Raw genomic sequence first — 24,567 nt, 5'->3', positions numbered from 1 at the left:
TGGATCAGATGGATCAGGTGGATCAGATGGGTCAGATGGATCAGGTGGATCAGATGGGTCAGATGGGTCAGATGGGTCAGAGGGATCAGGTGGATGGGTCAATCAGCCAACTGCTTACAGGTGCGCATGTTTTCCCACCCCACCCCTCTCTGTTGTCATGGTTTAGCAAAGATTGTCTGTTTGACACCAGCAGACTTCTACTAGCTTGACATGACATCAAGGTATCTCCAATATATAATGCTCAAGTTAAGCATCATATTCAGACAAATGAGTTTGGGATTCTGGCAGCTTTGGGGAGGACAGAAAATGTTTAATTAAGGGCCGTATTCTGCCCACGGGCCACTTGTTTAACAGGCCTGCTTTAACAAACCACTGATACACACTCAAAACTAAACAAAAACACATCAAACCCCACATCAAACAGCACTGAAACAGCTTTTTTTAAATCAAATTATTGAAAAATACCTGTAAAGGTGCAACTGCTTCATAAAATAGATAAGAAAGAGAACCATAACTATAAATGTGTTTGTTTTTCATTGAGTTGTTTCTGACAAAGACAAAAATGTCACAGCCATGTAATGACATTTAAATACAAAAATAAATTATTATTGAAGCTATAAAGTAGTTCTAGACTGTAGATGTGGTTCTAGGTTAGAGAAACTGTGCCAAACTAACATATTTTAAAGCAACGTCCAAAGACACATTTTGGTTGTGTTACTTTTTATCATTATAAGTAGTCTACTCATTTTTCTGTATTGTCTCACTGTAAAATAATAAATAAAAGTAATAGCAGCTAAAGTATCTTCTTATTACTCAGAACAATATTGCCTCACATCTTTCAGCTTGGCAGCACTGAAGGTTGGGGTAACGACGCTCCGAACTCTCTTCCACCGTTCGTTCCTCAGTATGAGCAGACAGTCCTCCAGGGGCTTGGTGGTGTAGCCAAACTTATACATGAAAAGACAAACATGTATTTCAAAGCTTGTGATAAAATTATGAGAAAAACGTCTTAGGAACACCTGCAAACTTTGGTTTGAAAACCTTACCAATCTGTTAGGGAAGCTACTGAAGTCCTTGACCAACACTTGTCTGAGCATATCAGGGTCTGCTACCAACACGACTGGTTTCCGGCCAAAATAATACCTGACATAACGTTTCAACCATGTCAGAGGAAACAGAGTCAGTTCAAATCACAAGAATACAACCTAAAACTAAATCAAGTATTTTCTTTTATTTTACACTGACAACATGTAAAGACCTTATTTCTAATGAATGCCAGTAGAAAAAGACAACATTTTATTTACCCAGAAACTCTGCCATGTGTCTTTATAATATCAGAGAGAGGTTGGAAAAACCCCTGAAATAAATAAAATAAAATAAATCACTCTACTGATTTTGCATATGAATGGCTCTACTGAGAACATCATATTGAATCAGGACAATGAAATAGATAGAAAATATGCTGCTCTTTGTTTTTGTTAAAGTGACTCTCACCTTCCGAAACATGAGCATGTTGCCAAAGAAAGGCACCGGCTTCGGATGTTTGATTCCACATCGAGAGAGGACTGAGAACGGATAGACTGAATACCTGCAGACAAAAATAAATAAAAATAAATAAAGCTCCGCAACAGAAACAGCAGCATAAATACAAATACTGACGCTGACTTACCAGTACAACAGAGCCAGAAAAATGACGAAGAGGCTGAGCGTCACCTTCGTTCTGCTGGCCTCAAAGCTGAACACGTTCAGAAAGTCACCTACTGTCTCCATGATTAAAACCCACTTCTCAGTCCTGCACTCAAAATCAGAACTATCATGTGCACAAAACAGTTTAGGATTAATGCTACTTATACTTTTGCCTTGATCACTTCAATGGTTAAATATCTAAAATAAACCAAGAAATCCATACAGATGTACGTTTTTCTTACCAAAGCAGATGTTTGACAGTCCTCTGGTGGAATGTGAACTTTGGTAGGTTTAGCTTTTTTTTTACACTGAAAACTTGTTAATTATTGCTTTACAATGAGTTACATAACCATGTTCTGTTACCTATGGCCCACACTGGTCCATAAAAAGGTCATTCCCTTTACTTACAGAACACAAAGCATATAAAACCTAAAGCACATGTGAAAAGGAAAAATGAGAATCGATCGTCTGAATACCTACAGACAAAAAATACTGACGGTTAATTCATGAGAATTTTGACAAATGCATTAAAAACACATCTAGGAAATGAAAGACTAATGAAACCTGGCTTATTTTCACAGCAGTAACAGCAGCACAAATACAAACACTGACATGAGCTAATCATTCTGCTGGCCTCAGAGTTAAACACATTTAGAAAGTCACCTACTGTCTGCAGGGTGAAAAACACTTCTCAGTTCCTTACTCAAAATCAGAAAGAACGTTTTGTATATATGCACATAACAAACAAACGAAAAAGTTCAGATGAATGCTGAGGAATTTATCCAGTGAGTGTCTTTGCTTTACCTGGAGCCATTTTTGCAATAAAACATTTTCAAACACACACTCATTTACACCTGACCTAACTCAAACCCAAGTTTGAGGAAGTCTTGTGAAATGTGAACCTTAGCAGTTTGATTGTTTTTTTCTGTACAGAGAACTTGTTAATTATTTCTGTGAGAGTTTAGTTTATAGCCTTATGCCCTCATTCATATGACTCTCATTGGCCATAACAAAGTCCATGGCTGGCAGCATGCCCTTTATTCCCATAATACAAAGCACATAATAAGAACCACATAATGTAGAACCACATAATGAAGAACCACATGATCTCTAGCTTTGAAAGCACAGGAACCTGAAACGTCTGCTCCCATGCTTTCTTATCACTTCCTCGTGTAGTAAGAACTCATCTAAAGCAACAAGCACTTATATCAGTTATTACAGCTTTTTTTTTCTAAATTTGCCTCAAAAACAACGAGTCTGAAGCCAGGTCAGAAACTATTGAGAAGAAAAATACATTCAACTATGTACATTGATTAATGTTTCAGGAGTTACATCTGTTTGCTTCTTTGTTCTTCCCGGCAACTCATTTGAAAATATTTATTACTGTACTACAAAGTGCACTCAAAAAGATGTTGTTGTTTTTATTTGTGTAATTTTTTGCTGTTTTAAACAAAACTGTCACACAAAGTTCATTATTGCAACTTAAAATGTGCATTTTGAGGACAAAACATGATGGTACTTATATGTGGAATAAAAATCAATCACATACAATAAATACTTGTAATAATGCAAAAAGTCAACACATTACTTGGTCAATTAATTTATTTCCAAAGTGCTTAACAAACTAGATTTGGTACAGGAAGCATTTACCGTTTCTTTTACAAATAATTTTTACATCATCACAGCAGTCCCTGTTGGTATATTTTGTTTCATAAAAACATTTGAAATATTTATAAGCAGGTCACTCTTCTTGTACACATTCAATGTTAAAGAAAAACAAATATTTGTTTAATAATCTCTTGGTGCTTTTAAGTATTGTGTTTCAAAACTAAAACTAGGTCACATGAACTTTTTCAAATGGGGAAAAAGTAACATTTAAAAAGGTGCAAATATTTACTTTTAATGATTAACTTCAGAGGAAGGCTTTAAATCACATGTTAGACATGATAAACATAGGTCAGATGGGAAGAGTCTTACTCTTACACACACTGAAAGAACATGTTCTTTCCTTTAAAACACTCAAATATAATCTGTAACACGAATCATTTCCTGAACATTTAACTCATTTTTAAATGCAACACAACGTGTCTCTCATTCCCTAACACTCATACAGAAAAATGAAGAAAAGAAGAAGCCTCTGAAGCACTCATCAAAGCTGCAACGTAGATACTTCTGTTATTATGTGATTGAAACTTGACAAAAATGGCAATTTGACTGAAATTCCAGTCTTGCGCAGCCAGATTATTCCCTCACTAAGAAGTATTTATTGGTCCACCAGAATACCTGATTAACACGATAAAAAGCACTCTGACACAGATCCTTAGTGCTTACTCTCTTTCAATTATCAGCAACAGAAAATGTAACTTTATAAGTGTTATAAATCTTGGGGTTAGAAGATGGTTAAATAATTTAGGGTTTTATCAAAATAGAAGTACTTTTATGAAAAATAAAATTGGTGAGACACTGAGACTCAAGTTCAACTTGCAGGATAGAGATTTGTAAATGTTTTTTACTGTCTAAGATGTTTAAAAGTTTTATTTTAAATTATTATCTGATGGAGAGACTTTATGCCCTTCTCACCTCTCCCTTCTTGTGATTTTCACAAATACGCCATTTTTAGGTCCTAGAGTGCTAGAGGATTTCAAGTCCAGAGGAACCTGAAAGGTTGAGAAAAACAGACAAACAAAAAAATAAAAACAATGAGAAAGTGAAATATTTTATGCCCATTTTTGCATAAAGTAAAATAAATTGTATTATGATAGGATTCTATTTAAAACCACATTCTCTACAAAGACATAGTTGCTTTTTATATTTCCAAAACTTATTTTTCTTTGCACATTTACAACAGAAATGCAGAAAAATAAAGTCAAACTGCTTTTCTTCAGTAAAGACAACAGTGTTGGTAAAACTTTTTTTGCTGAGCCAACCTACCTTGGTCTCAGAGCAGGCCACAACGCTGAATCTGTGGAACAGATGTGTTAAAGCCATCCTGATCTCCAGCTGGGCGAGTCTCATCCCCACACAGTTCCTGGGTCCGGCTCCAAACGGCAGGTAGACAAAAGGATGACGATTGGCCTTGGCTTCTGGTGTAAACCTGGGGGGGTCAACCACAGGTAAGATGATAGATTTTTGCAAGAATTTACAATAATACTATAATTTAAATTAAACCTACAACTCTTTTAAGTGCTTTAGCCTGGCATACAATTAAGACATTGTCAATTCTCCTAATCAGTTTGTGCAAGATTTTCACAATGTTTTTAAACAATACAATCCTTCCTATTATGGAATAATGAAGGGGGTTTCAGGGAGGGGTTAGTGGGCAGTAAAAGCATATTTGGGAGAAATTCTAGGCCAGTAATTAACAACAGCAACAATAAAGACAACCTGGTTGTTTTTTCAGACTCAAGATAACATTAGGGACAGGTGGCTGATCTCATGTTAACTTTTTACTTGACACAGAGAAAACAAACACCTCTCAGGGATGAACTTCTCCGGCTCGGGCCAGTACTCTGGGTCATAATGCAGAAAGCCAACGGGGATCTCCAGTGAGACCCCTTTAGGAAGAAACTGGCCGTTCACCACACAGTCATTGGCAACTTCTCGTGCAAACCTTAATTAAACAAAATACACAAGAAAAGATTAGTCTTTCAGTTTTCATAAAACACATCTCATTTACATTCTTCATTCTCTACAACTGACCGCAGTATGGCTTTGTCAGTGTAATTATGACAATAAGAAAAGCTCTGAATCTACTGAATCCTATATCCTTTTAGACTAACTGACCCTACCTGAAACCAGGAGGGTAGAGCCGCAATGCTTCACACACAACCATGTCCAAATACTTCAGCTCCTGGATATTTGTGTAATCTGGTGAATCCTGTTGTAACAGGTGGATTAAAGCAAGAACCATAAAACTACATAAAAATAGATCTGACAAAACCAACATACATCAGACTCACATGTCTTGTGAAGTAATCATCCACCTCCTCCTGCACTTTGCGTTGACATTCAGGGTTGATGGCCAGCAGGTAGCAGGTGAAGCCTAACGTGTTGCTGCTAGTTTCATAGCCTGCCACAAGGAAGATAAAGGCCTGACCCACAATCTCGTCTTCAGTCATCACCTTTTTTTGTGGATGTCTCACAGGTGACTCGTCTGGGTGAGGACGATTTCCTTCTTGATCCAAAGTTGACGGTTGTGTCTGTTGGCTCTGGTTATCAATCTCATCAGAGTGGTTCGCTGTGTCGAAGTGCTCTAAAGAGACGCTCTCTTGGCTGTTTCGAGCATCTAACATCAATTGAAGGAAGTCTCTACGCCTCTACAAGCAAACATTAACGAACAACTGTCAGAAAATTCAGCAGAAAAGAAAACTGGATTTGCAACCTAATATTTAGGATTTTATAAATCTGACATCCACCTGATCAGGGGGCCGATCCTCTCTCTGCTTTATGATCTTTTGAATGATGTTGATAAAAAAACCGCTCATTAGGTCTCGCCTTTTATTTGGGATATATCTTGCAATAGGAGCCATGATAGTGGGAAAAGCAACTATGGACACAAACACACAGAAATCTGTTGTTCAACCTGAAATACCAACTTTATACCCCAGTTTCACACAACTTCTAAACAATCATAAAACAGTAAAACAAACTAACAAAATCTGACTTCTGCAGTTCTCGACTAAATAAAGTCTGACAGAAACTGCTTCACACTTTAATTTTTCCATATAAATCTCCCATGTGCAATGAAGTTACATGACATACTGAAAAATAACAGGAGAGGCCTGAAGAAAGAAAAAGAAAAAAACATCTGAGCGTGGCGAACAAACGGATCGTCTGGGTTGTTCTGGGAGTCCACCTGAGTGCCAAAAGCCACGCTGGCAATAACATCCATGGTAAAGCAGCCAAAACATCTACAAAAAAAGAGATGCAAATAAATGGATATGATCGAAAAATAATAATTACCGACTATGCTTACTGCTTATAATTACTTGTGGATGTCAAAGGCGTCTCCTGACTCAGCGTGGATGTTCAGGTTGTTCATCAGCGCATCGGTGGCAGTGTTGATGAGAGGAACCATCTACAGGAGGAAGAAACTTGACATATTCATGAACTCCAGAGAGTATGACCACAGTGCAACTTTAAATACGAACTATTTTAATAATCAAACCAACAAAAAATTGTAAGAAGATACAAACGTAGTTTTAAATTACAGTAAATGTGCCAAGTTAATGCTTGAAGTCCAAAATGAAACGTAGCTTTTTCTGTTATAAAAATTTACTCTTTGTTTCAAACAGTATCATACTGCTATCAATCTAATAAAAACTTAATGCATCATAAAAAAACAGCTATCTTCTTACTAAATGGAATGACATAATCTCACCTCTTTCATCTTGTAAGCACTAAAGGATGGAGTCAGGATGCTTCGAACTCTCTTCCACTTTTCATCCCTCAACATGAGCAGACAGTCTGACATGGGCTTGGTGACAAAGTTAAATTTCTGTACATAATATGAGCATTTAAAATACATAAACAAAGCTTATGTTGGAAACACGAGCTAAGCGTTTTGTGAACATCAGCACACACTGTTGATGCCCTTACCATCCTGTTAGGAAAGCTGCTGAAGTCCTTGACCATTATTTGTCTGAGCATATCAGGATCTGCTATCACCACGATTGGTCTCCGACCTAAATAATACCTAACATGTACCACATGTTACAGTGAGGAAAATCCTAAATTTATCTAATTCTAACACATGCTGGTGTAAAACGTTTCACTCACCCACATACTCTGCCATGTGTATTTATAATATCAGTGAGAGGCTTGAAAAAACCCTGAGGAAAAAGAAATACAAAAAAAAGACGCTCAAACAAACACCAACATAAGCATGAACATAGTTTCCTGTTGGAGACTGATGTACATTTTAAATGCAGAAAAAGCTACAGAACAGCATAAAAATGTCTAATGACAATAACAGAAAAATAACAGTGAAGAAATGGTAGAATATTATAATTGGATCTCACCTCACGAAACATGAATAGGTTACCAAAGAATGGAACTGGCTTTGGATGTCTGATTCTAAATCCAGAGAGGACTGAGAAAGGATAGACTGAATACCTGCAGACAAAAAAAATGGAAGAAAATATCTGTTATTTTTATTTTATTTCAGGCAGGAACATGTAAATATGCTGCCTTCCACATTTTTAACCAGCTCACTAAATGTCAAGAGCTGGATTCACTGAGTGAATTTAAAGAAATTTGAAATCTTGCTTGATGCACAATTATCTGAATGTAGATTTGCTGAATGATCACAATTTACTTACCAATAAAAGAGAGACAGAAAAATGAGGATGAGGCTGAGCGTCAGGGAAGTTCTGCTGATCTCAATGTTGAATAGGTTTAGAAAGTCACCCGACTCCATGATGGAAAGATGCTTCTTTACATTAAAAATAAAGACAGATTCCTGAAGACAAAAAATAAATTATAAACAATATCACTGCCTTTATCTAAACTATTTATTCATCAAATTCCTAAATAAAAACCTACACTTGTCTAAACAAAAACAGATGCCAGGGATGGCACAATGTTTCCATGAGATATTGCTGCAGCTTTGTCTGTAGCCCTGCTTGTTAGGGCCCCAGGTCTGCTAGTTAAATGACACAAAACACATAATAGACAGACGACAAAAGATATAATGCTCTCCAGCTGTAAACATACGGGGGGCATGGAAAATATGTGCGCATTTACTACTACTTTCACTAAACAGAAATTATCCAAAGTCATATTTCTGAGTACAGCACTTTCTCTGCCTGTGCAACAGAATGATATAAGAATCATAATAATGGTGTGATAAAAACTAAAATAAACACGAAACTTCCATAGCATAGCTGCCCTTTACACACACCGTAAATGCAGCCTTTATTCTCCGATACAATTGTATTTTTGTTATGTTAAAAGAAATTGTTTACTCACTTCCTTCTGTCCTTTCCTCTAGTAAAGATTACCAAACTGAGCTCTTCATCTGCTCGCCGTCGGATCGTAACTCAACGCGTCGCTGTGACCTATACTGCCCCCATCTGGACAGGGGCGTAATGACAGGGCAGACGTGATCAGTACAGCCAGAAAAAGGTGTCCTTTCTGTCGTCCTTATTTAACATTAAGAAAAGATTTTAAAATCACTGGTTCCTGATTATTGCCATACAATGTTAAAAAATCAATAAGGAAAAAAAGAAAGAAAAAGGAAAAATATATCTGCCACAAAACTCATTTAGTGTTATTTCTATTTTTATTGACACTTTTTGCATTTATTTTGTACCTTATTTATTGTTATTGTGCACTTCATTTGGTGGGTGACATATTTTATTGTTTTAAATATTATATTATTGGTGTAGCGTGCCCTTTCTAACACCGTTAATAGTCTGACAAAAATAAATATATTCCTGAAGGAAAACATCTCATACTGAAAAATATGTGGCCAATGTGTGTCTCTTGTGTCATTTAAAACTCATTTTAGATTGACATTTGGCATAACTGTCATATAAATATTCAAAAGTTATATCACTTACAGCACATTTTTGGTATACTGGAAGATTTAAAATATGTCACTGAAATGTATTTGAAAAAATTTATTTATACTTTATTTTAAAAACGCGGTTGGATTGGCCCCTTTCTCAAATTGTATTTATGATGTTTTATTTTGGTCTATCAAGGCTTCTGTCATCAGTTACCTTCCTCTACTCTTTAATCACATTGGATTGGAGAACATTATTTAAAATGAGTCTGCAGAAAGAGCTTTGTTCCTTTTGGACATGCACCAGTCCTTAGAGCACCATAAAGGCTGCAAAGACTTAAGACACCAGGCTCAAAAGGAAATAAGCTGCTTAATCCAGTACCTTAAATTACCTGTAGAGGGGACTCATACATCATGTTGTTCATGAAGTGACCTCTCTACAAACACAGACAGAGTCAGTTTCAGGAAGAGATTTAACAATACCCCCCTCCCTCTTTTTTCCAGATCAATGTTCTTTAAGAATTAAAAAAAAAATCCAATATATAAATACACTTTATATATGGCTACATGAACAAAACTAACATTATATTTGACTGATTTCTGTGCAAGAGTCAATTTTATTTAACAGTTAACCATCTTAGCATATACTTTATCTGATAACTGACTACGAAGCCCCAGATTTGGAAAAGTGCAAGGTTATTTTGTAAATGTATTAACATTAGTTGGCAGTTATTGAACGTTTTTGTTCTGCCGTCTGAGTGTATCTGCATGTGAGTTTGTTCTTCTGTAACATTAGCAAAAAATGTCATGAATCAGTGGACAGATTTTAATGCAGCTTTCAGAAAGTAACCACTGCATGTGCATCTACACCCTAATAATTTTTGGAGCCCAGCCAATTTAAGATGGCTGTCACAGCTAATCGACCTTAGCCAACACAAACGAGTCTCTCAGTTAGTTTTACAGATTCTGAGCTGAATTTGGTGTGGTGGTAGCTGAGAGTCTTTCTCAACATACTTTAAGAGCTAACAGATCACACAAGATCTCAGCATATTGTGTAAGTCACACATAATGTCATTTACAAGGACCAAAACAGCAACAACTCTGTCAGTTCTCATCATAAGATGATCTTAGATTAAAACTCTAGGATGAAAGGTGGCCGCCAATATGTGTTCCTTCAAGGAATGATAGGCTTTCAATTTAAAGTATTAGCTATAGTTAGAAAAAAAAAAGATTTGTTTCAATATAATGACTGCAAAACCAACAGTTTTTTAGTCTCAGTTCTCTCTGAATAAAGTGTATACTGTAATAAATTCCAAGCTATAATATGTTTGTTTTTATATTCAGAGGACTAGCTTAATTAATTATGTGTTCAATTTGAAGGAAAAATTGTTCATGTATTTAAAACCCAAGTCACCAGGCAATGCTGTTCATACAGTCCCGTGAAGCTAATGTGCAGAGTTTACCTTGCAGAAAATGTGACAGATCCTCAGAGCAGGTGGGTCATTCGAATTCAGACGACATAGTGTCCTAATTATGCACACTCAATGACGGTTACTTATCCAAATCCTTTGAGATGTTAAACAAAGCTGACTGCGAGTTCAAAGTGCTCGTGTATGTGTGCAAGTGACATGTGCATAATCAGTCAGCATCTTTCTGCAAAAAAAAAGAAGAAAATACTGAGTGATGCGCTGATCTGCTTCCAGTATTTTGCACACAAACATTTTATTTCAAAGACTCCAAAAGCTCTAGAATAAACAGGAAAAAGGTTTGACATTTCTCCAAGAGAAGAATAAACTGTTTACCATTTATTTAAATGATCAAGCTCTTTTAAATAGGGAATTCATCAAAAATATAAAGTTACCGATAATGATGTAAAATAGAGGCATTATTTCAGTGGTTTTTACTGACAAAGAAGGGATGCACGATATTTCTGGTCTGATAAACATGCAGCATCCTTTGCGCAGTATTCAGCCAGGCAGGAGTAACAATGGGAGCTGGAGCAGCACCAAGCTATTAATGACAAGCCGAGCTGAGGAAGAAACGAGTTGCTTTGATAGCTTCTGCTCAGAGGACCACCAGAGGGCACTGAGAGCCTGAAATGAAGCAAGATGAGCATTTCTCTCCCCTTCTTTACTACTCCACTTCCAGTCAGACTGCCTGAAACCAAACGGTGTCAAAGTTTGGTGTGTGACTGAAAGCAATGCAAGAAAATCTTTAGAGAATGCTGTTCATATCTGGACAATTTTTTTGCATTGTAGCCGTTTCATTTTTTCAGTAAGGGCTGGTTTGATTCCCAAGCAACAATTATGCCAATAGCATTGTTTACTACTCTGTTTGAAAATGTCCACATTTAGACCCTCAGACCATTTAAATCATTCACAATGTTTGCTGACTCCATCAGGGCTCATATTGCAGGACAGCCTTCAAAAGGGCAAAACAGCTGCAGGAGGGTTTTCATCATATGCTGAATGAAAGCTTTTTGTTTCTCTCTGTTCTTTTTCCTGTCAGTTTTTGTCCTTGTTCAAGATAAAAAGCAGAAAAAATGGTTAAAATTTGAAAAGCTAATTTGCAAATACAACAACAACTACTGAGTTCCTTTAAAACAAGAAATGTTTTCATTTCAAGTCCAGATGGAGTTGTTTATTGTACAAAAAATAAATGGGAATAACTTTTCTGACCAGATCTTTAACACATTGTAGGAATTTTGTAGAGCTGCAAAAATATAAAACATATAAGTGCTCAAATTTATAATTTGAGAACAACAAGTAGCCCTGGGGTGATTTATTTGGCATATTTTATCAGTCATTCATTTTCAAAAACACTGATTGAAGACCTCTTGAATCAAGACCTCAAGCAAATCTGGATTTTATTTTACAAGGTTTAACAGCACGGAAGGAAAAGCAGAGGAGAAAATCAGATTTTATGCAGTTTGGACTTTTCAAATCTGTATTACAAATGTTTAAAAAATTACTGGGTTTGTATTTTATGTTCTTAAGACTTCACTGCACAGCTCTGCAGCATGATATTTTTGTCAAGACTAATTACTGAGCTGAAATGTGTGTTATATAAAGAGGAACAACATTTTTAGACACATGAGAAAAGATACTTTCAGGTTTGGTAGATTTTTTTGTGAGGTCAGACCTTTGTGTAGGTACAGCTCAAATGTTCTTTATGTCCATGTAAAATGTTTGTTGTGAGACGGGAATGAAAAGAACCAAATACAAAAAATAAATAACCAACTAAAAACCCCAAAAATAATGTCTGACAGCTTAGAGATAAAATAACATAATTTTTCTGAAATTACTTTTGAATTTAATGGGTTATCCCCCAAAACCCCAAGAGTCATTCCAGCATTACCAGGTCAGAATTTCAAATAGCCTCTTTATGCTCAAATTAACCTCTCCTTTGTGAAACGAGGTTAATTAAAGAAAACATAAAAACAGAGTTCTTTTTAGTGGTCTGCTGAGTTGAGGCGTCGTTATTTCTATGTTGTCTCCAATCCATTCTTTGAAAGGTTCAATTTTCCGGAGACAAAAACAAACTATTACCGTGCAAATGATTTCAGCTGTAGTGGCCCTTCTTTTCATGCCTGATTTGTCTTTGTGTTTGGGTCTTTGTGCTGCCTCCCATTCCACTCTCTGCCTGCCCGGCTTCCTGGCCCTGGCTGCTGTCACCGAAGCCTCATCCGGGCTTATTTACATTATATTACTTTTGATTTGAATGAGGCCTGCTGAGAGATGAAAAGTCATACAATGGACACATACAGCGCAGAGAAAAGCAGAGCTCTGGAAGTCAGGATCACACATCTGTTTACTTTCTTCATCAAAAGAGACCTGCAGAGCCTCAATAAATTGTTACTGATAAAGATTTTATGACTGACTGAAAAGTAAATCAAATGACAATCCTATTTGATGTGAAAAAAGAATGCATGCTACATTTACCAATATATATATATATATATATATATATATATATATATATATATATATATATATATATAAAAGTATTCACAAAAAATAATGAGGGCCTTTTTAAAGATAATAAATAAATTAGTTAAAAACATCGAACTAAAAAAACAATTAACCCTCATGGTTTTTCACCAGTGTTGGCCATAAGAGAGTCAACGCCAAACAGTCCCAGTTAAGGCAAAGAGCCTTCAGGATGAGTTTAACCTGTTCTGTGTTTGCTTGATAATCTTTCCAGTTGCCAGCTTGGTTGATCATATCGTTGTCTTGGAAGATAATGTACAAACAAAACACTGAAAAGAGAGCTGGTCACTGCAACCAGCTTGTTCAAGCTCACAGGTTACCTGCAAGCCATCAAAGCAATGCAAAGCAATTAAAGTAATGATTTGAATAACAAAAACACAAAGCTACCTGCGTGGTGAACACTATAAATGACACCACACCTGTCAGGTCAAATGCCACAAAGGGGAAAGGAAAACAAAGAGCAGGAGATTAAATTTGCTTCAGGGAAATCAATGAATTAAAAAAAAATGGACAGGGTTTCAGGGAAATTCATTTATGCAAAGGCTTATTCATAGGCATTCAATTCTGCACATTCCCCCCACACACATTGTCCTTAAGAACATAAAGCATTGAGGAGCTAATGAAGGTGTAGCCCATATACTGAATCTATGGAAATATTCACTCTATCAGCATACACAAATGAAATGAAGAAAATGGAAGGAGGATGCAAAACTAAATCATATACACACTGGACAAAGGCTTTGCATATACAAAGCATTATTTTCTCCCACGACTGAACTGTAAGTGCGTTCAGTGTTGAGCTTTTACCAGACTATTCTTCCCTTGTTCATTATTCAATAAGGCCTGGGTCTGGCTCTGCGTAGGTCGTCATTTTGTAACACAAAAATGACCATTTCAATTATGATGTTAGCAGAGGCAGCTGATGGCTGTAGTATCCATCATTCTTAATAACCCCCAATTTTTTTCAGAGTAAGGCAGTTTGTAGAAGGGAAAGGGGGCTGAAATGACATGGATGATAATGAACCATTACCCAAAAGCTATATAATGGGAAAATAAACAAAACAAGCTTTTTTGAGAGACAAAAAAGAACCATGACGTCACATTTTGTACCTCTTGGTAGAAAGGGTTCTAATGATAATTATATTTTCTTTCTTTTATAGGCTTTAAATTGCATTGTGTTCATTAAATCAACAGAAACACATTCTGAATGTAGAACATGGTGTTTATTAGCTGTCAGATCCTCCTGCGGTGACTTACATGGAAGAGCGTGGGAGTCCCACGGCATGAAGTTTGCTTGCCAGAGTGGCAGGGGGTCTTATTGTTAGCAGTGCACGAGCAGGTTGTTGTACAGTCATTAAATCCAAAACAAGATTGTGGTTTAAAAATGCATGAATTAAAAATACTGCAGGGCCACACAACTATTGCACAGATACAAGTGAAAGAAACACAAACAGTGTGTGAAAACGGCACCAATTAGAATAAACTCACTGGCTATTTTAACAGCATAAATGTTTTTTTTTCAACATGTATACATACATGCACTGTATGCACTTCACGTCAACAAGAAAACCCAAATATTGTACTAATATTGAAGGTTTGTGTGAGAAAAACTGTGGACTTGTCGTAGATCAGAGAGTTGCAGATGTTATTTTCACGTCGTTCATAATTTGCCTGATTAAATGTGTGAGTTTTGATGGCATCGCAACAAGAAGACAGGAAGTGATCCCAAATGGACTTCCATTTTCCAGAAGAGCACAGAACAGATTTTCAGAGTGAGCGCCAAGCTGGTGACCTTTACTACTGCGAGGAAGATTTTTGTCTGCAAACATGTTTTCTGAGTCTGTCTTCAAGCTGCTCCTCCCACAGGGAACAAGCTGTTGATCATCATGATGCTATTCTGTTTTCAAGATTAAATGATCCACTCACTAGACCACTTGGTTTGGGGGAAATATAGCAGGAGTCTTGAGTTTGTCATTGCAGAAGCTTAGAACTAAACACCATCTCATTAAGTCGATTCTTGCTTTTTGCTTTTATTCGTAACTGACCGACAGAATTGTAAAGAACTGTGAAAAGCAAAACTGAGAAGTATTTTTTTGAAAACTTGCATTCATCATTTAAATTTAGGATGACAGAAGATCTGTTATGTTGTTGCATTTGTAAATACCCGAAACTGCCAGAAATGAACAAACAAACAAACAAATATAAATCTGATGTCTGTATCTTAAAGTCACAAACAACTTATCAAGCAAACAGCCAAACTGAACCCAAATTCACTTAAATTTCAAAATCCATTCTTTGTACATCTAAATGCATTCAATGTTTTGGGGAGTTTTATTGTGTGCTTTACAGGCTCATACTTGTCAATGTAGCATATACCAACAATGTGTTTACATCGAATGTTAAAGACTTACAGAGTTTTATGGAAGTGGGTCTTAGACTGTGGTGAGCAGAACTGAGAACTTCACATTAGGCTAACCATAAGTGGGAGAAAAGCAAAAAGGGAACGAAATAACAGCTGACCAAATTGATAAAAAAAACACTTAAAAACACATTAAAACTAGCATTTCTTGAAGGAATGCCTATTGCCTGCTGCCTTGCATGCCAACATTTTAAACAAATATTTTGAATAATTTGTTATCACTCAGAGAATGTGTTGGGGACATCTCTCAGCTACAACTTTTCCAAGTTTTAGTTCAACATCTGTAAACATCTGACAGTGTAATAGCCAATTTTCAGTTTGCTAAAGTTGATCAGCTGTGGTAACCAAATTACCACAGCCAAAAGCAAATCAGTCCAAAATGTACATTCATTTATTACTTTCTGAGAATTTAGGTAAAATGTGTCAGTGGTTCATGAATTTTTTTGCTAACAGTCAGACAAATGAACACACACACACACACACACACACACACACACACACACTCACAGCTCGTCACATGACTGCCTGCCACCATGAAGAGCAGGAGATAGTCGAAAATGAGGGGTTATGTTTCTATTTCCTTACCTTATTACAGCTTTTGACAGGAAGGAGATTATTGTTAGTTTTGTATTCAATAAGAGTGTGCTTGTGTTGGCTTGTGTGTGGTTTATCTTCCCTTGGGTTCAGGAGTGAAAGAAAGGCTTATCTAACAATGTGAGTCTTGTGACAGCTGTTGACATTCAAAACATCAGTCAGAAATTCACTGCTGGGTAACTCAACATTATCTGTGGGGACATTTAATGCAGAAACACCAAAGATATTTTAGTTTCCTGCTAGATATTGCTTTTATTTGTAGATTCCCTCTGAAAGTAATAATTTATAAAGGTAACAGAGACTGAGAGCCTCTGAGTCTTTTGTGCTGATGGTTCAGGGGCGATAGTTGCTTTGCCCTGTTGAGATAAGATCCATCGAAGTCGATGCCACATCTGTGAATAATGCATTAGAGATAATGACCCCTCCCTGACCAAGAGATGGACAGAAATATCACTGACGTCAGCCTGGACCCTCATGGTTCCAGGCGGCACAAAGAGAGGATAATAAGCCTGCAGTGCATCTCAGGGATCAGCTACACCTCTCAGTCTGCCCAGCTCTCTGTCAGGGGGATGCATCTGTGTCACACTCCTTTTCTCTTGTCTTTTCATGGTGACGTGACAGGCATCTGTGAGCACCGGGGAGCAGAGAGGATTGACTACTCACAGTGATGAAAAAATTAATACAGAATCTGAAAATGCTCGTTACATGACTGTGATGGGTTTTCGTTGCTCAGCCATCTATGCATAAAATCCTAATGTGTTTGATTTTACCCATTGTATGATAAACATTAATTCTACTAATTCTGCTAGAATTGTTTATTTATTTATTTTTATCACTGCAGGTTGTATTAAAATCTTGTATTGGTAATGTAACATTTTTTTGTTTTAACTTTTTAGAACAAATATTTCTCAAGAATAGTTGAAGAAATAATATGGCATTTTTCATGGTGCCATCCTATATGTGGTCTTCTGTATGTTTCCATATACAGTCAGAATCACAGCTAAGCTTCAAACAAAGGACAATGCCAGAGTGTAATCTTTCAGACGGCCAACAAAATGAGCTTCTTGCAGTTAGACAGCTCCATACAGACAATGAGCTGCCCAGTTATCTCCAACAATGACTTTTGCTTCGACAGAAACTGGAAACCCTGGATACCTGATCTCCAGGAAGTGAACAAAACAGCAATTTAAAAAAAAAAACATTTGGTAACTCAGATGTGATTTCTCAGTCTATTGAAAGTCAAATTGGAAACAAAAAAAATTTGAATAAAATTTTGATTTAATTAAATTTGTTGTTAAATTTAACTCAATTTTGGTTTTATAAAACAGACAATGCAATTAGATTTCATTTTGTTGTTGTTGTTATTTAAGCTATAGCTGCATTTAATTTTTATTCTCAGGTGTTTAATTTGGGAAGTTGTCATTTATTTTCTTCTAAGGGTTAGCTTTTATCACCCTTATCACACATGATAAAGACAGCTGACAGATGTTTTCAACATTTTATCTCTTTTTTATAAACTTTTCTTAATTCCATCGTAGAGTACATTATTGTATTAAATAAACAGAAGGAAACAAAGATTGTAACAAGTCATGGATTAGAGGAAGTACATAACTTCTTTAGACTATCTGAAAGCTTGTAGAGGTTCTTTAATTAAAATGTTTTATATTGTTCTGAGTTATTGTCAAAGAGGGTCATCATCACATTTCAGCAGAACAGGTAAAACACTTCTGAATGCTTTTTCTCCCTGCCTCCTTTATATAATTTATTTTCTTATCAGTTCCCTTGATAAATCTCTTTTACACAATTTCCTAAAAAGAGCATTCACATTTTGAGCAACTTTTTGATTAAATATGTCTGAAGATCTGAAGTACTCTTAAGCTTGTTAGGCTAGTTTTGACCCTGCTGTTTTCTCTCTTTTTAAGACACCAGATCTCATTCTCAATTTTAAAAAAAGTTGTTTTTAGTTACTCTTTCATCTTACATTTAAATGATTCTCCTCGTGTTAAACAACTGGAAAATGTTGATAAAACCATTGAATGACTTTTGCAATCACAGTCTAAGAAATTTCTAGAATTTCTTAGCAGAAACAAACATACTCTTCGACATAAGAGAGAAAAAAAAACACACATAAAATGGAAGCACATAACTGAGTTGATCTTGATCTGTATTTCAATCAGGGTTGAACCAGTTAAAACAGAAATGAAAAGAAGAGACAGACATGGAGAGTTCACACAGATCTCTCTTTGTGGAGACTCCCTCCCTTGTGTGGGGGGGAAAATGAAGCATTAGAGTGTGTGCCGGCATGGCAGAGACGAGATGAAAGGACGTCTGATTCCAGTCACCAAGATCTCCTCCTCCTGTGTTTGATCCCATCTTCATGTTGGCTGCCTGTCTTAGAGCTGCACACTGAGCCAAGGCCCTGGTCAGAGCATTAGAATTGCAGAGAGGACAGGGTGATTTCTGCAAGCTGCAAATGTATCCCAAAAGATGCAGTAAAGCACACATTTAATGTTTTAAACCTGAACAAATTTCAGTCTTTATTTTAAGACTGGGTAATTAAGCTACAAAACAAATGCAGCCAATTAGCAGCACCACCTGACAGAACTGCTAAGGGTGAAGTCAGGCCACAATCAGATGAACACAGATTATTTAGCAGTCTGGTTTCAGCAATGATCTGGCACAGAGTAAAGAAAGCCAAGCAGAATATATACTGAGGTACAAATGACAATAAAAATCAATAGTGTGGAAATCTGGTAATGGAAAAAAAGATGAACCAGGAATGAAAGAAACAGTCTGAGAAAACAAGAACACGAAACAAGAGCAATGACCACAAAACTAACTATTAAAGACATGACAATGATGTGTACTCTTTTTTTCTAAAATGTTTAAAATTCCAAGCATATTTTGTTGTCCTTCTTTCTACTCCCTCAGTTTGGAGCAGTCATATCTCCCACACATCTACTCAGGCAGGAGGTTCATCCACAAATTAAATGGCTGCAGCTTTTAGGCTGTTTAGTTATGAATGTCAGATTGTGTTGGTGATAGAGAATACTTAGATAAATGAAAGAGTTGGGTTTCATTTTCATTTTTACTCCCTCAGTTTCTGATGAAACAGTTTTTCCTCATAATATCTTTTCCAAAAGAAAGAAAAAAAAAAAACTGACTGTGAGCAGATCCAATTTTCAAAACCCTGACAGTGTCAGCTTTTTGGCTCCATATTTTGGTTAGAATGTCATGACTGGAAACAAGAATTCAACCAACTGAAAATCACCAAGAAATTCACCAATATTCAGGTTTTTTTTAACTGTACAGTTTATATGTATAGATGGAAGACTGTGCAGGCAAACGCATGTAGTTTCATGTACACTTTTGACAGATGTGGGACTAACTTCACATCTGTGGTCAGCAGGGTGATGAGAACATTTGAGAACAGCAAAGAAGAGGTTATTACAGAACAGCTGTGGAGGTAATGTAGTTTATTTATGATGCTCACAGGAACATCACTAAGTATCTGCACTTAGAGGTCTATCAAAGAAGAGAGAGAGGAGTAATGACACATCCACCGCTGAACTGTCACAGACAATTACAGAGGCGGAAGTTTAAAAAAAAAATATAAAACGAAAAAAGGAACTTGGTTTTCTACTCAAGGTAAAGTGTGTGTGTGTGCTGCTAGTGTTAGGGTTACATAAAGTTCCCACGAGTCAGGACTTGATAATTCATGCTTAACCCAGTGCTGTTACTTTCAGATTAGAATAAAATATTGGCTCTCAAACCAACATTAAAGTGCTAGGTCTAAGCTTTGATTTTAAAACTTTTACATTTATTTTGTTATATTATTTCATTATTTATAGTATGCTTGCTTTCATCTTCAAATTTCAACATTTAAAGTAACAGGAAAGATTAACTAGCTGTTAAAAGAACAAAATTTAAAGTGATTTTTCTCACATATCCCCATGAGACATTTTATAAAAATATATATATAATATAAATATAATATAAAAAATATATTTTATTTTCACATGGTACAAAAATTGAGATGACGCACAATCTTGGCATCCCTTCATGGTTCAACATGCAATGCAGTTTTGTAAATATCAATAATTATGACTTCTGGAATGCATTATCATTCTGTGTTGTCTGTGAATAACATTGAGAACATGTTCATGTGTCTTATAAAATCATAAGTGAACAGTAACAAACAGTTTCCTGTTCTAGCTTTAAAATAGATTTGACATTTTTTTATTAGATTCCAAATCTTTGTTTCTGTCTGAATATATATTTGATAATGCTCTCTTTCCTGTTTCATTTGACTGGAATGAAACTAACTGAGAGGCAAGTTTAATGTGTTTGGACCAGAGAACCTGAGGGCATCTAAATCTTTGAACAGTTTCAAATGAAACCTTGCAAAAAAAAATTAAAAAAGCACTTCAGCCTTGCATTTATATAATCAGTTAAATCTGAAGTAGTTTTTTGATGTCATTTTCGCTGAATGCCATTACATAAAACGGCTAATTTAGTCTGTTAAACAACAACCAAAGTTTATATTAGACAAAGGACAAAAAAACCCCACATTTGTTTAAAACCTTTAAGGATCATCTCGCCTGCTCACCTCTGTCTGAGAAGCCCAGGTCACATCCACTCCAGAAAACTAAAGCGGCTAAATCGATTAAAATCCCATTAAAGTCAGCCCCATCATGGAGGTCATTAAAGAGGGAGAGAAATGCCCAGTGATGATGGTGGATCAAACAGGATTTAATTAATTCATTTATTCATTAACCCACCCCACTCATGCAAGCATGCTTAGTGCAGTGTAATGTAAATGGAGAATGTGACATCAAGTGCAGCATCTCAGCAGAAACATCAAACGCTGACATGAGGCAGAAAGTATGAATATGAAACGTGAAACACATCAAGGGCAACCTATTATGATAGTAGGCTATTGGCTGCTTTTCTAAAGGACATTGAAAAACATGGACATTTTCCGGTGTTATGAGGAATGGCTGCTTTCAGCTTCATAATACACACACTCACTACAATAGGTGTCAGTCTAGATACAAAAAAAAAACAGAAAAAAAAAACAAAAGAGGTAATTCAGGAAACCACAAGGACAAGGAATAGAAGCAAAAAGGGAAGCAGAGTGTTTCTCTGCTTCATCTCCCACCAGTGGAGCTGTGATTAGGGAACAACAGACAACGATGAGTATTGATCCTTTCTCAGATGGCTCAGGGACCAGAGGCCAAGAAAATGACAGAAACATGCTATTTGCTTCCTCAGCCTCAAGAACAGCAGATGAAGTAGGGATATGGACTGTAAGTGGGATATTGGAGACTAAAGGAAGGTCAAAAAGATAAGAAGGAATAGAAGAGGTTTGTATTTTTTTATTGTATATGGGTGATTTTTGTCTGTTTGGTTTTGAAATGAAGAATACAACATAAAGACATTTGCATACCTCAGCCTTGTCTCTCCTTGCCACCTTTCACCAGCTCCTCTTCTTCTCTGCTTTAGCACATTACCTTCTCCAGGAATCAATACATGCAGGATTAAATTAAATCTTTATGCTGGCAGGTCAGAAAGGATACAGTGTTTAGTTTAAGAGTCCGTGCGGGCCTCAGTCATATCCTCATCTGGATGACTTTCATTGCTATTACCTGAAACACTACCGTTCCAGATAACCTAGAAGGATTTGAGTCAAAGTCGAGCTGGGATGTGAATGGTCTGAGTGCAGATGGTCAGAGGATGTTTGCCAGGTCACAGGGTAAGGCAGACAAAAACGGAGGTTAGATGAAGAAGAACAGATGAGCTGATTAAATGTGACAGGAGCAGTGTCCTCCTCCACTGCAGAACAGAGAGTTCCAAATGAAAATCTATTAGGCACGCTAAAGGCAGCAGACCTTCACGGGCTGGAAGAGACCTCTGGACAGTTAAACATTGGTACACCATGGTGCATGAGTTCATAGTCTCATGTATGCATTCAGGCATTCACATGCTAAAACAAACACATAATGTAAGTGGGAAATCACATATTTTATTATTACTGGAAACATTTTCCAAATTCAGACTGATCAGATTTACATCACAGAGACTGATAACACATGGTCAGACATATATTGTAGAGCCACTTGTGTCAGAAACTATAAAAAAAAAAGAATGAAACGTGAAAAGTAATGTTGTTGATCAGTGTCTTGTGGTGATTTGGCTTTTTCTGGGTTTTGTTTTAGTTATCTGGTTTGTGTTTTGTTTTTGTTTTCTATTTTTAGTTATCTGGGTTTTGTTTTCTTCTTGGTTCTGTCCTCCTTGTGTTTGTGTTCTCATTTCCACTCTTCCCCAGTCATTCATTTGTCTGTTAGCCACGCCCATCTTCNGAATAAGTAATCATTCCACCTGTTCCCACTCACCTCGTTATCCCCAGTCTTTAAAACCCGGTCATTTCTCTCCATACCTCGCTGGTCCATTGTCTAAGGTTTGTCTAATGTCTGTCGTTGTTTGCCTATTGTCTTTCCGTCTCTTCATGGTTCCGTTACTCTGTGCTTATGCTCCGTTTGTCTTTTTGTTTTGCTGCCACGTCAGCTGTTTGTTTTCATTTTGTTTATTTAGTTTAATAAATTAGTTTCCGTTCCCGTACAATGAGTCTGCGTTCTGGGTTCGCCTCTGTCTCCATCGTTCCTGACATGTCTGAGCTCTTTTTGTCATCCAGTGAGTTTGTATTTCTCAACAAAGACAGCTGATTTAAAATAAGGCACAGTCTTACTCAGACTTAAGTTTAAGATAATACAGTTACATGTGAAATACTAAAATTTAACATTCCATAGTTTTTCTAGTTATTACTTGGTCTTAGTTTTTACTTTTTTATGTTTCAAAGCCCTTCAGCCAAATGAATCACATTATTTGCAGACAACATTAGACAATGTGTCCCTTGGTGTTTTAAAGGAAGTTAATCCATCAGGAAAAGGTAATTCTGGTTTTAACTTGCTGTTTTATTTTACTTTCAGTTGCCGCTTTGCACATTAAACATGATAAAGGTGACAAAACATAGCTTGTGTGCATATTTTATGTCTGAAAAGGAATTTGTTGCAGTAAGTTGTTTTTTTTAATGAAACCTAGGACTTGTACCAAACAATTATGAAGGTATCTATTCAAGTTGCTCCCTGAGGTTTTTATTAAAGCCATCTCAGACTTATTTCTGTGAATGTTCAATCTATTTTCTCAAATTTATACTCTGTAGTTTTACTAAAATCCTAATAATTCCTATGTGGTGAAGGTTACCTAGGAGGCTCATTTAAAGGCAGAATGTTCTCATTCAGTAGGAAATGCAGTTTTGTAGATGATCCTTCATACAAAAATCCTGTGGGAGGAGTAAATCAAGTGAAGAGAACAAGACTTCACAGACCAAAGTGAAATACAGGACAAATATTTTGGACCTGTGTCAAAGTACCTTTGGAGAAAGACAACGGGAAACTTAATAAGTCAGTTTTATTATATTTTATTTTTTTAATCCTACTGTAGTCAACCGTAACCTGTTTTCATGAACAAGTTAACTTAAACAGTTTATATTTCTCATATCATTGTTTTGTGTTCTGGTTAACAGAGATTTAGTTAACCAGATTTAGCGATCCCAGACTCAAACTGCATGCAAGAAATACAAATTTAACAAACGGCTGGAACCCCACACCTCTAAAAGTCGTCAGCTGGCCCCTGGAGAGTGTTGTGAACATTGTAATGACACCACATGTATGTTTTTCACAGCTGATCTTGTCATTATAGCATTCTGTACTAAGATTGCAATTGTGTGTTTTGCAACCCTTATTTAAACTGAACACGTTTTCTTCCAAGAGGCTTTTTAAAACGTTCTGTGCTCCCCTTAAAATGTTAAACCTTCACAATTTTAACTAATCTGGTTTGGTTTTATTTATGATTACAAAATTTACTCTACATCCTGTGACTCTGCTTGCTGTTCATTAGGGAGCTGTGTGTTTACCTAATCACTTTCCAATCTGATCTGCCTGATTAACTCACCAATCAGTTATGACCGAGGCATCAGATAAGATAATGACAGAACCCTGAATTAGATTGCTGCCCTTCTTCTAGAAGCTGCCCTCTGAGCTGCTCGACCATTAATAAGCACCTTTTTAGATTTTAAGGTATTTCTCATTTATGTCAACAAGTCAAAGCATTTACTGTATGTCCAAGATCATATTAATCAAAAGATTGTGTAGGTCATCATAATTTATTCACAGCTATCATAATAAAAAACAAAGATGTTTTAATATAAGCTTCCAACTTTGCCTTCTCTTTCTTTCACTTGAATTTTGGTGGTTTATTCGATATATCAAAACTGGTTTGTTCTGATTTAGCCAATTCTCTGGATTTTACTG

The 24,567-nt window shown here is 36.3% G+C and overlaps 2 protein-coding genes across 3 annotated transcripts in view; both read right to left on the bottom strand.

Moving 5' to 3' along the window:
• Positions 1 to 1,918, bottom strand: part of LOC108237514 (thromboxane-A synthase) — a 7,181-nt gene extending 5,263 nt beyond the window's left edge. Inside the window, exons 1-5 of the mRNA XM_017418983.3 lie at positions 1,670 to 1,918; positions 1,495 to 1,588; positions 1,305 to 1,357; positions 1,047 to 1,143; positions 834 to 947 (exon numbers count right to left, since the gene is read on the bottom strand). Coding sequence (XP_017274472.1) covers positions 834 to 947; positions 1,047 to 1,143; positions 1,305 to 1,357; positions 1,495 to 1,588; positions 1,670 to 1,770 — 459 coding nt within the window. The 5' untranslated portion in view covers positions 1,771 to 1,918. The remainder of the gene's footprint in view (positions 1 to 833; positions 948 to 1,046; positions 1,144 to 1,304; positions 1,358 to 1,494; positions 1,589 to 1,669) is intronic.
• Positions 1,919 to 3,270: 1,352 nt separating this feature from the next.
• On the bottom strand, positions 3,271 to 8,732 carry tbxas1 (thromboxane A synthase 1 (platelet)). 2 transcript variants are annotated; one of them, XM_017418869.3, is made up of 14 exons: positions 8,656 to 8,732; positions 8,007 to 8,146; positions 7,707 to 7,800; positions 7,465 to 7,517; positions 7,285 to 7,381; positions 7,067 to 7,183; positions 6,675 to 6,763; positions 6,448 to 6,596; positions 6,102 to 6,232; positions 5,646 to 6,002; positions 5,475 to 5,563; positions 5,159 to 5,296; positions 4,618 to 4,780; positions 3,271 to 4,343 (listed from the first exon to the last, which is right to left on the bottom strand). In XM_017418869.3, the coding sequence occupies exons 2-14, from the start codon at positions 8,102 to 8,104 to the stop codon at positions 4,263 to 4,265; spliced, it is 1,656 nt and encodes a 551-aa protein (XP_017274358.1). In that variant the 5' UTR covers positions 8,105 to 8,146; positions 8,656 to 8,732; the 3' UTR covers positions 3,271 to 4,262. The 2 variants fall into 2 exon arrangements, with proteins under 2 accessions (XP_017274358.1, XP_017274359.1); XM_017418870.3 differs by having other exon boundaries at positions 7,067 to 7,162.
• Between the last annotated feature and the right edge of the window lie 15,835 nt (positions 8,733 to 24,567).

The sequence above is a fragment of the Kryptolebias marmoratus genome, linkage group LG11, assembly GCF_001649575.2.
Source record: "Kryptolebias marmoratus isolate JLee-2015 linkage group LG11, ASM164957v2, whole genome shotgun sequence".
Lineage (NCBI taxonomy): Eukaryota > Metazoa > Chordata > Actinopteri > Cyprinodontiformes > Rivulidae > Kryptolebias > Kryptolebias marmoratus.
This window is presented reverse-complemented; position numbering and strand designations above follow the sequence as displayed.

What these genes read in the sequence shown, in the direction of transcription:
- tbxas1 (XM_017418869.3), bottom strand. Translation starts at nt 8,104, where the DNA reads ATGGAGTCGGGTGACTTTCTAAACCTATTCAACATTGAGATCAGCAGA. An exon ending in CTCTACCCTCCTGGTTTCAG is followed by an intron (nt 5,297 to 5,474) that starts GTAGGGTCAGTT and finishes TGTTTAATTAAG; the next exon opens with GTTTGCACGAGAAGTTGCCA. An exon ending in TGGCCTGCTCTGAGACCAAG is followed by an intron (nt 4,344 to 4,617) that starts GTAGGTTGGCTC and finishes TCAACCTTTCAG; the next exon opens with GTTCCTCTGGACTTGAAATC.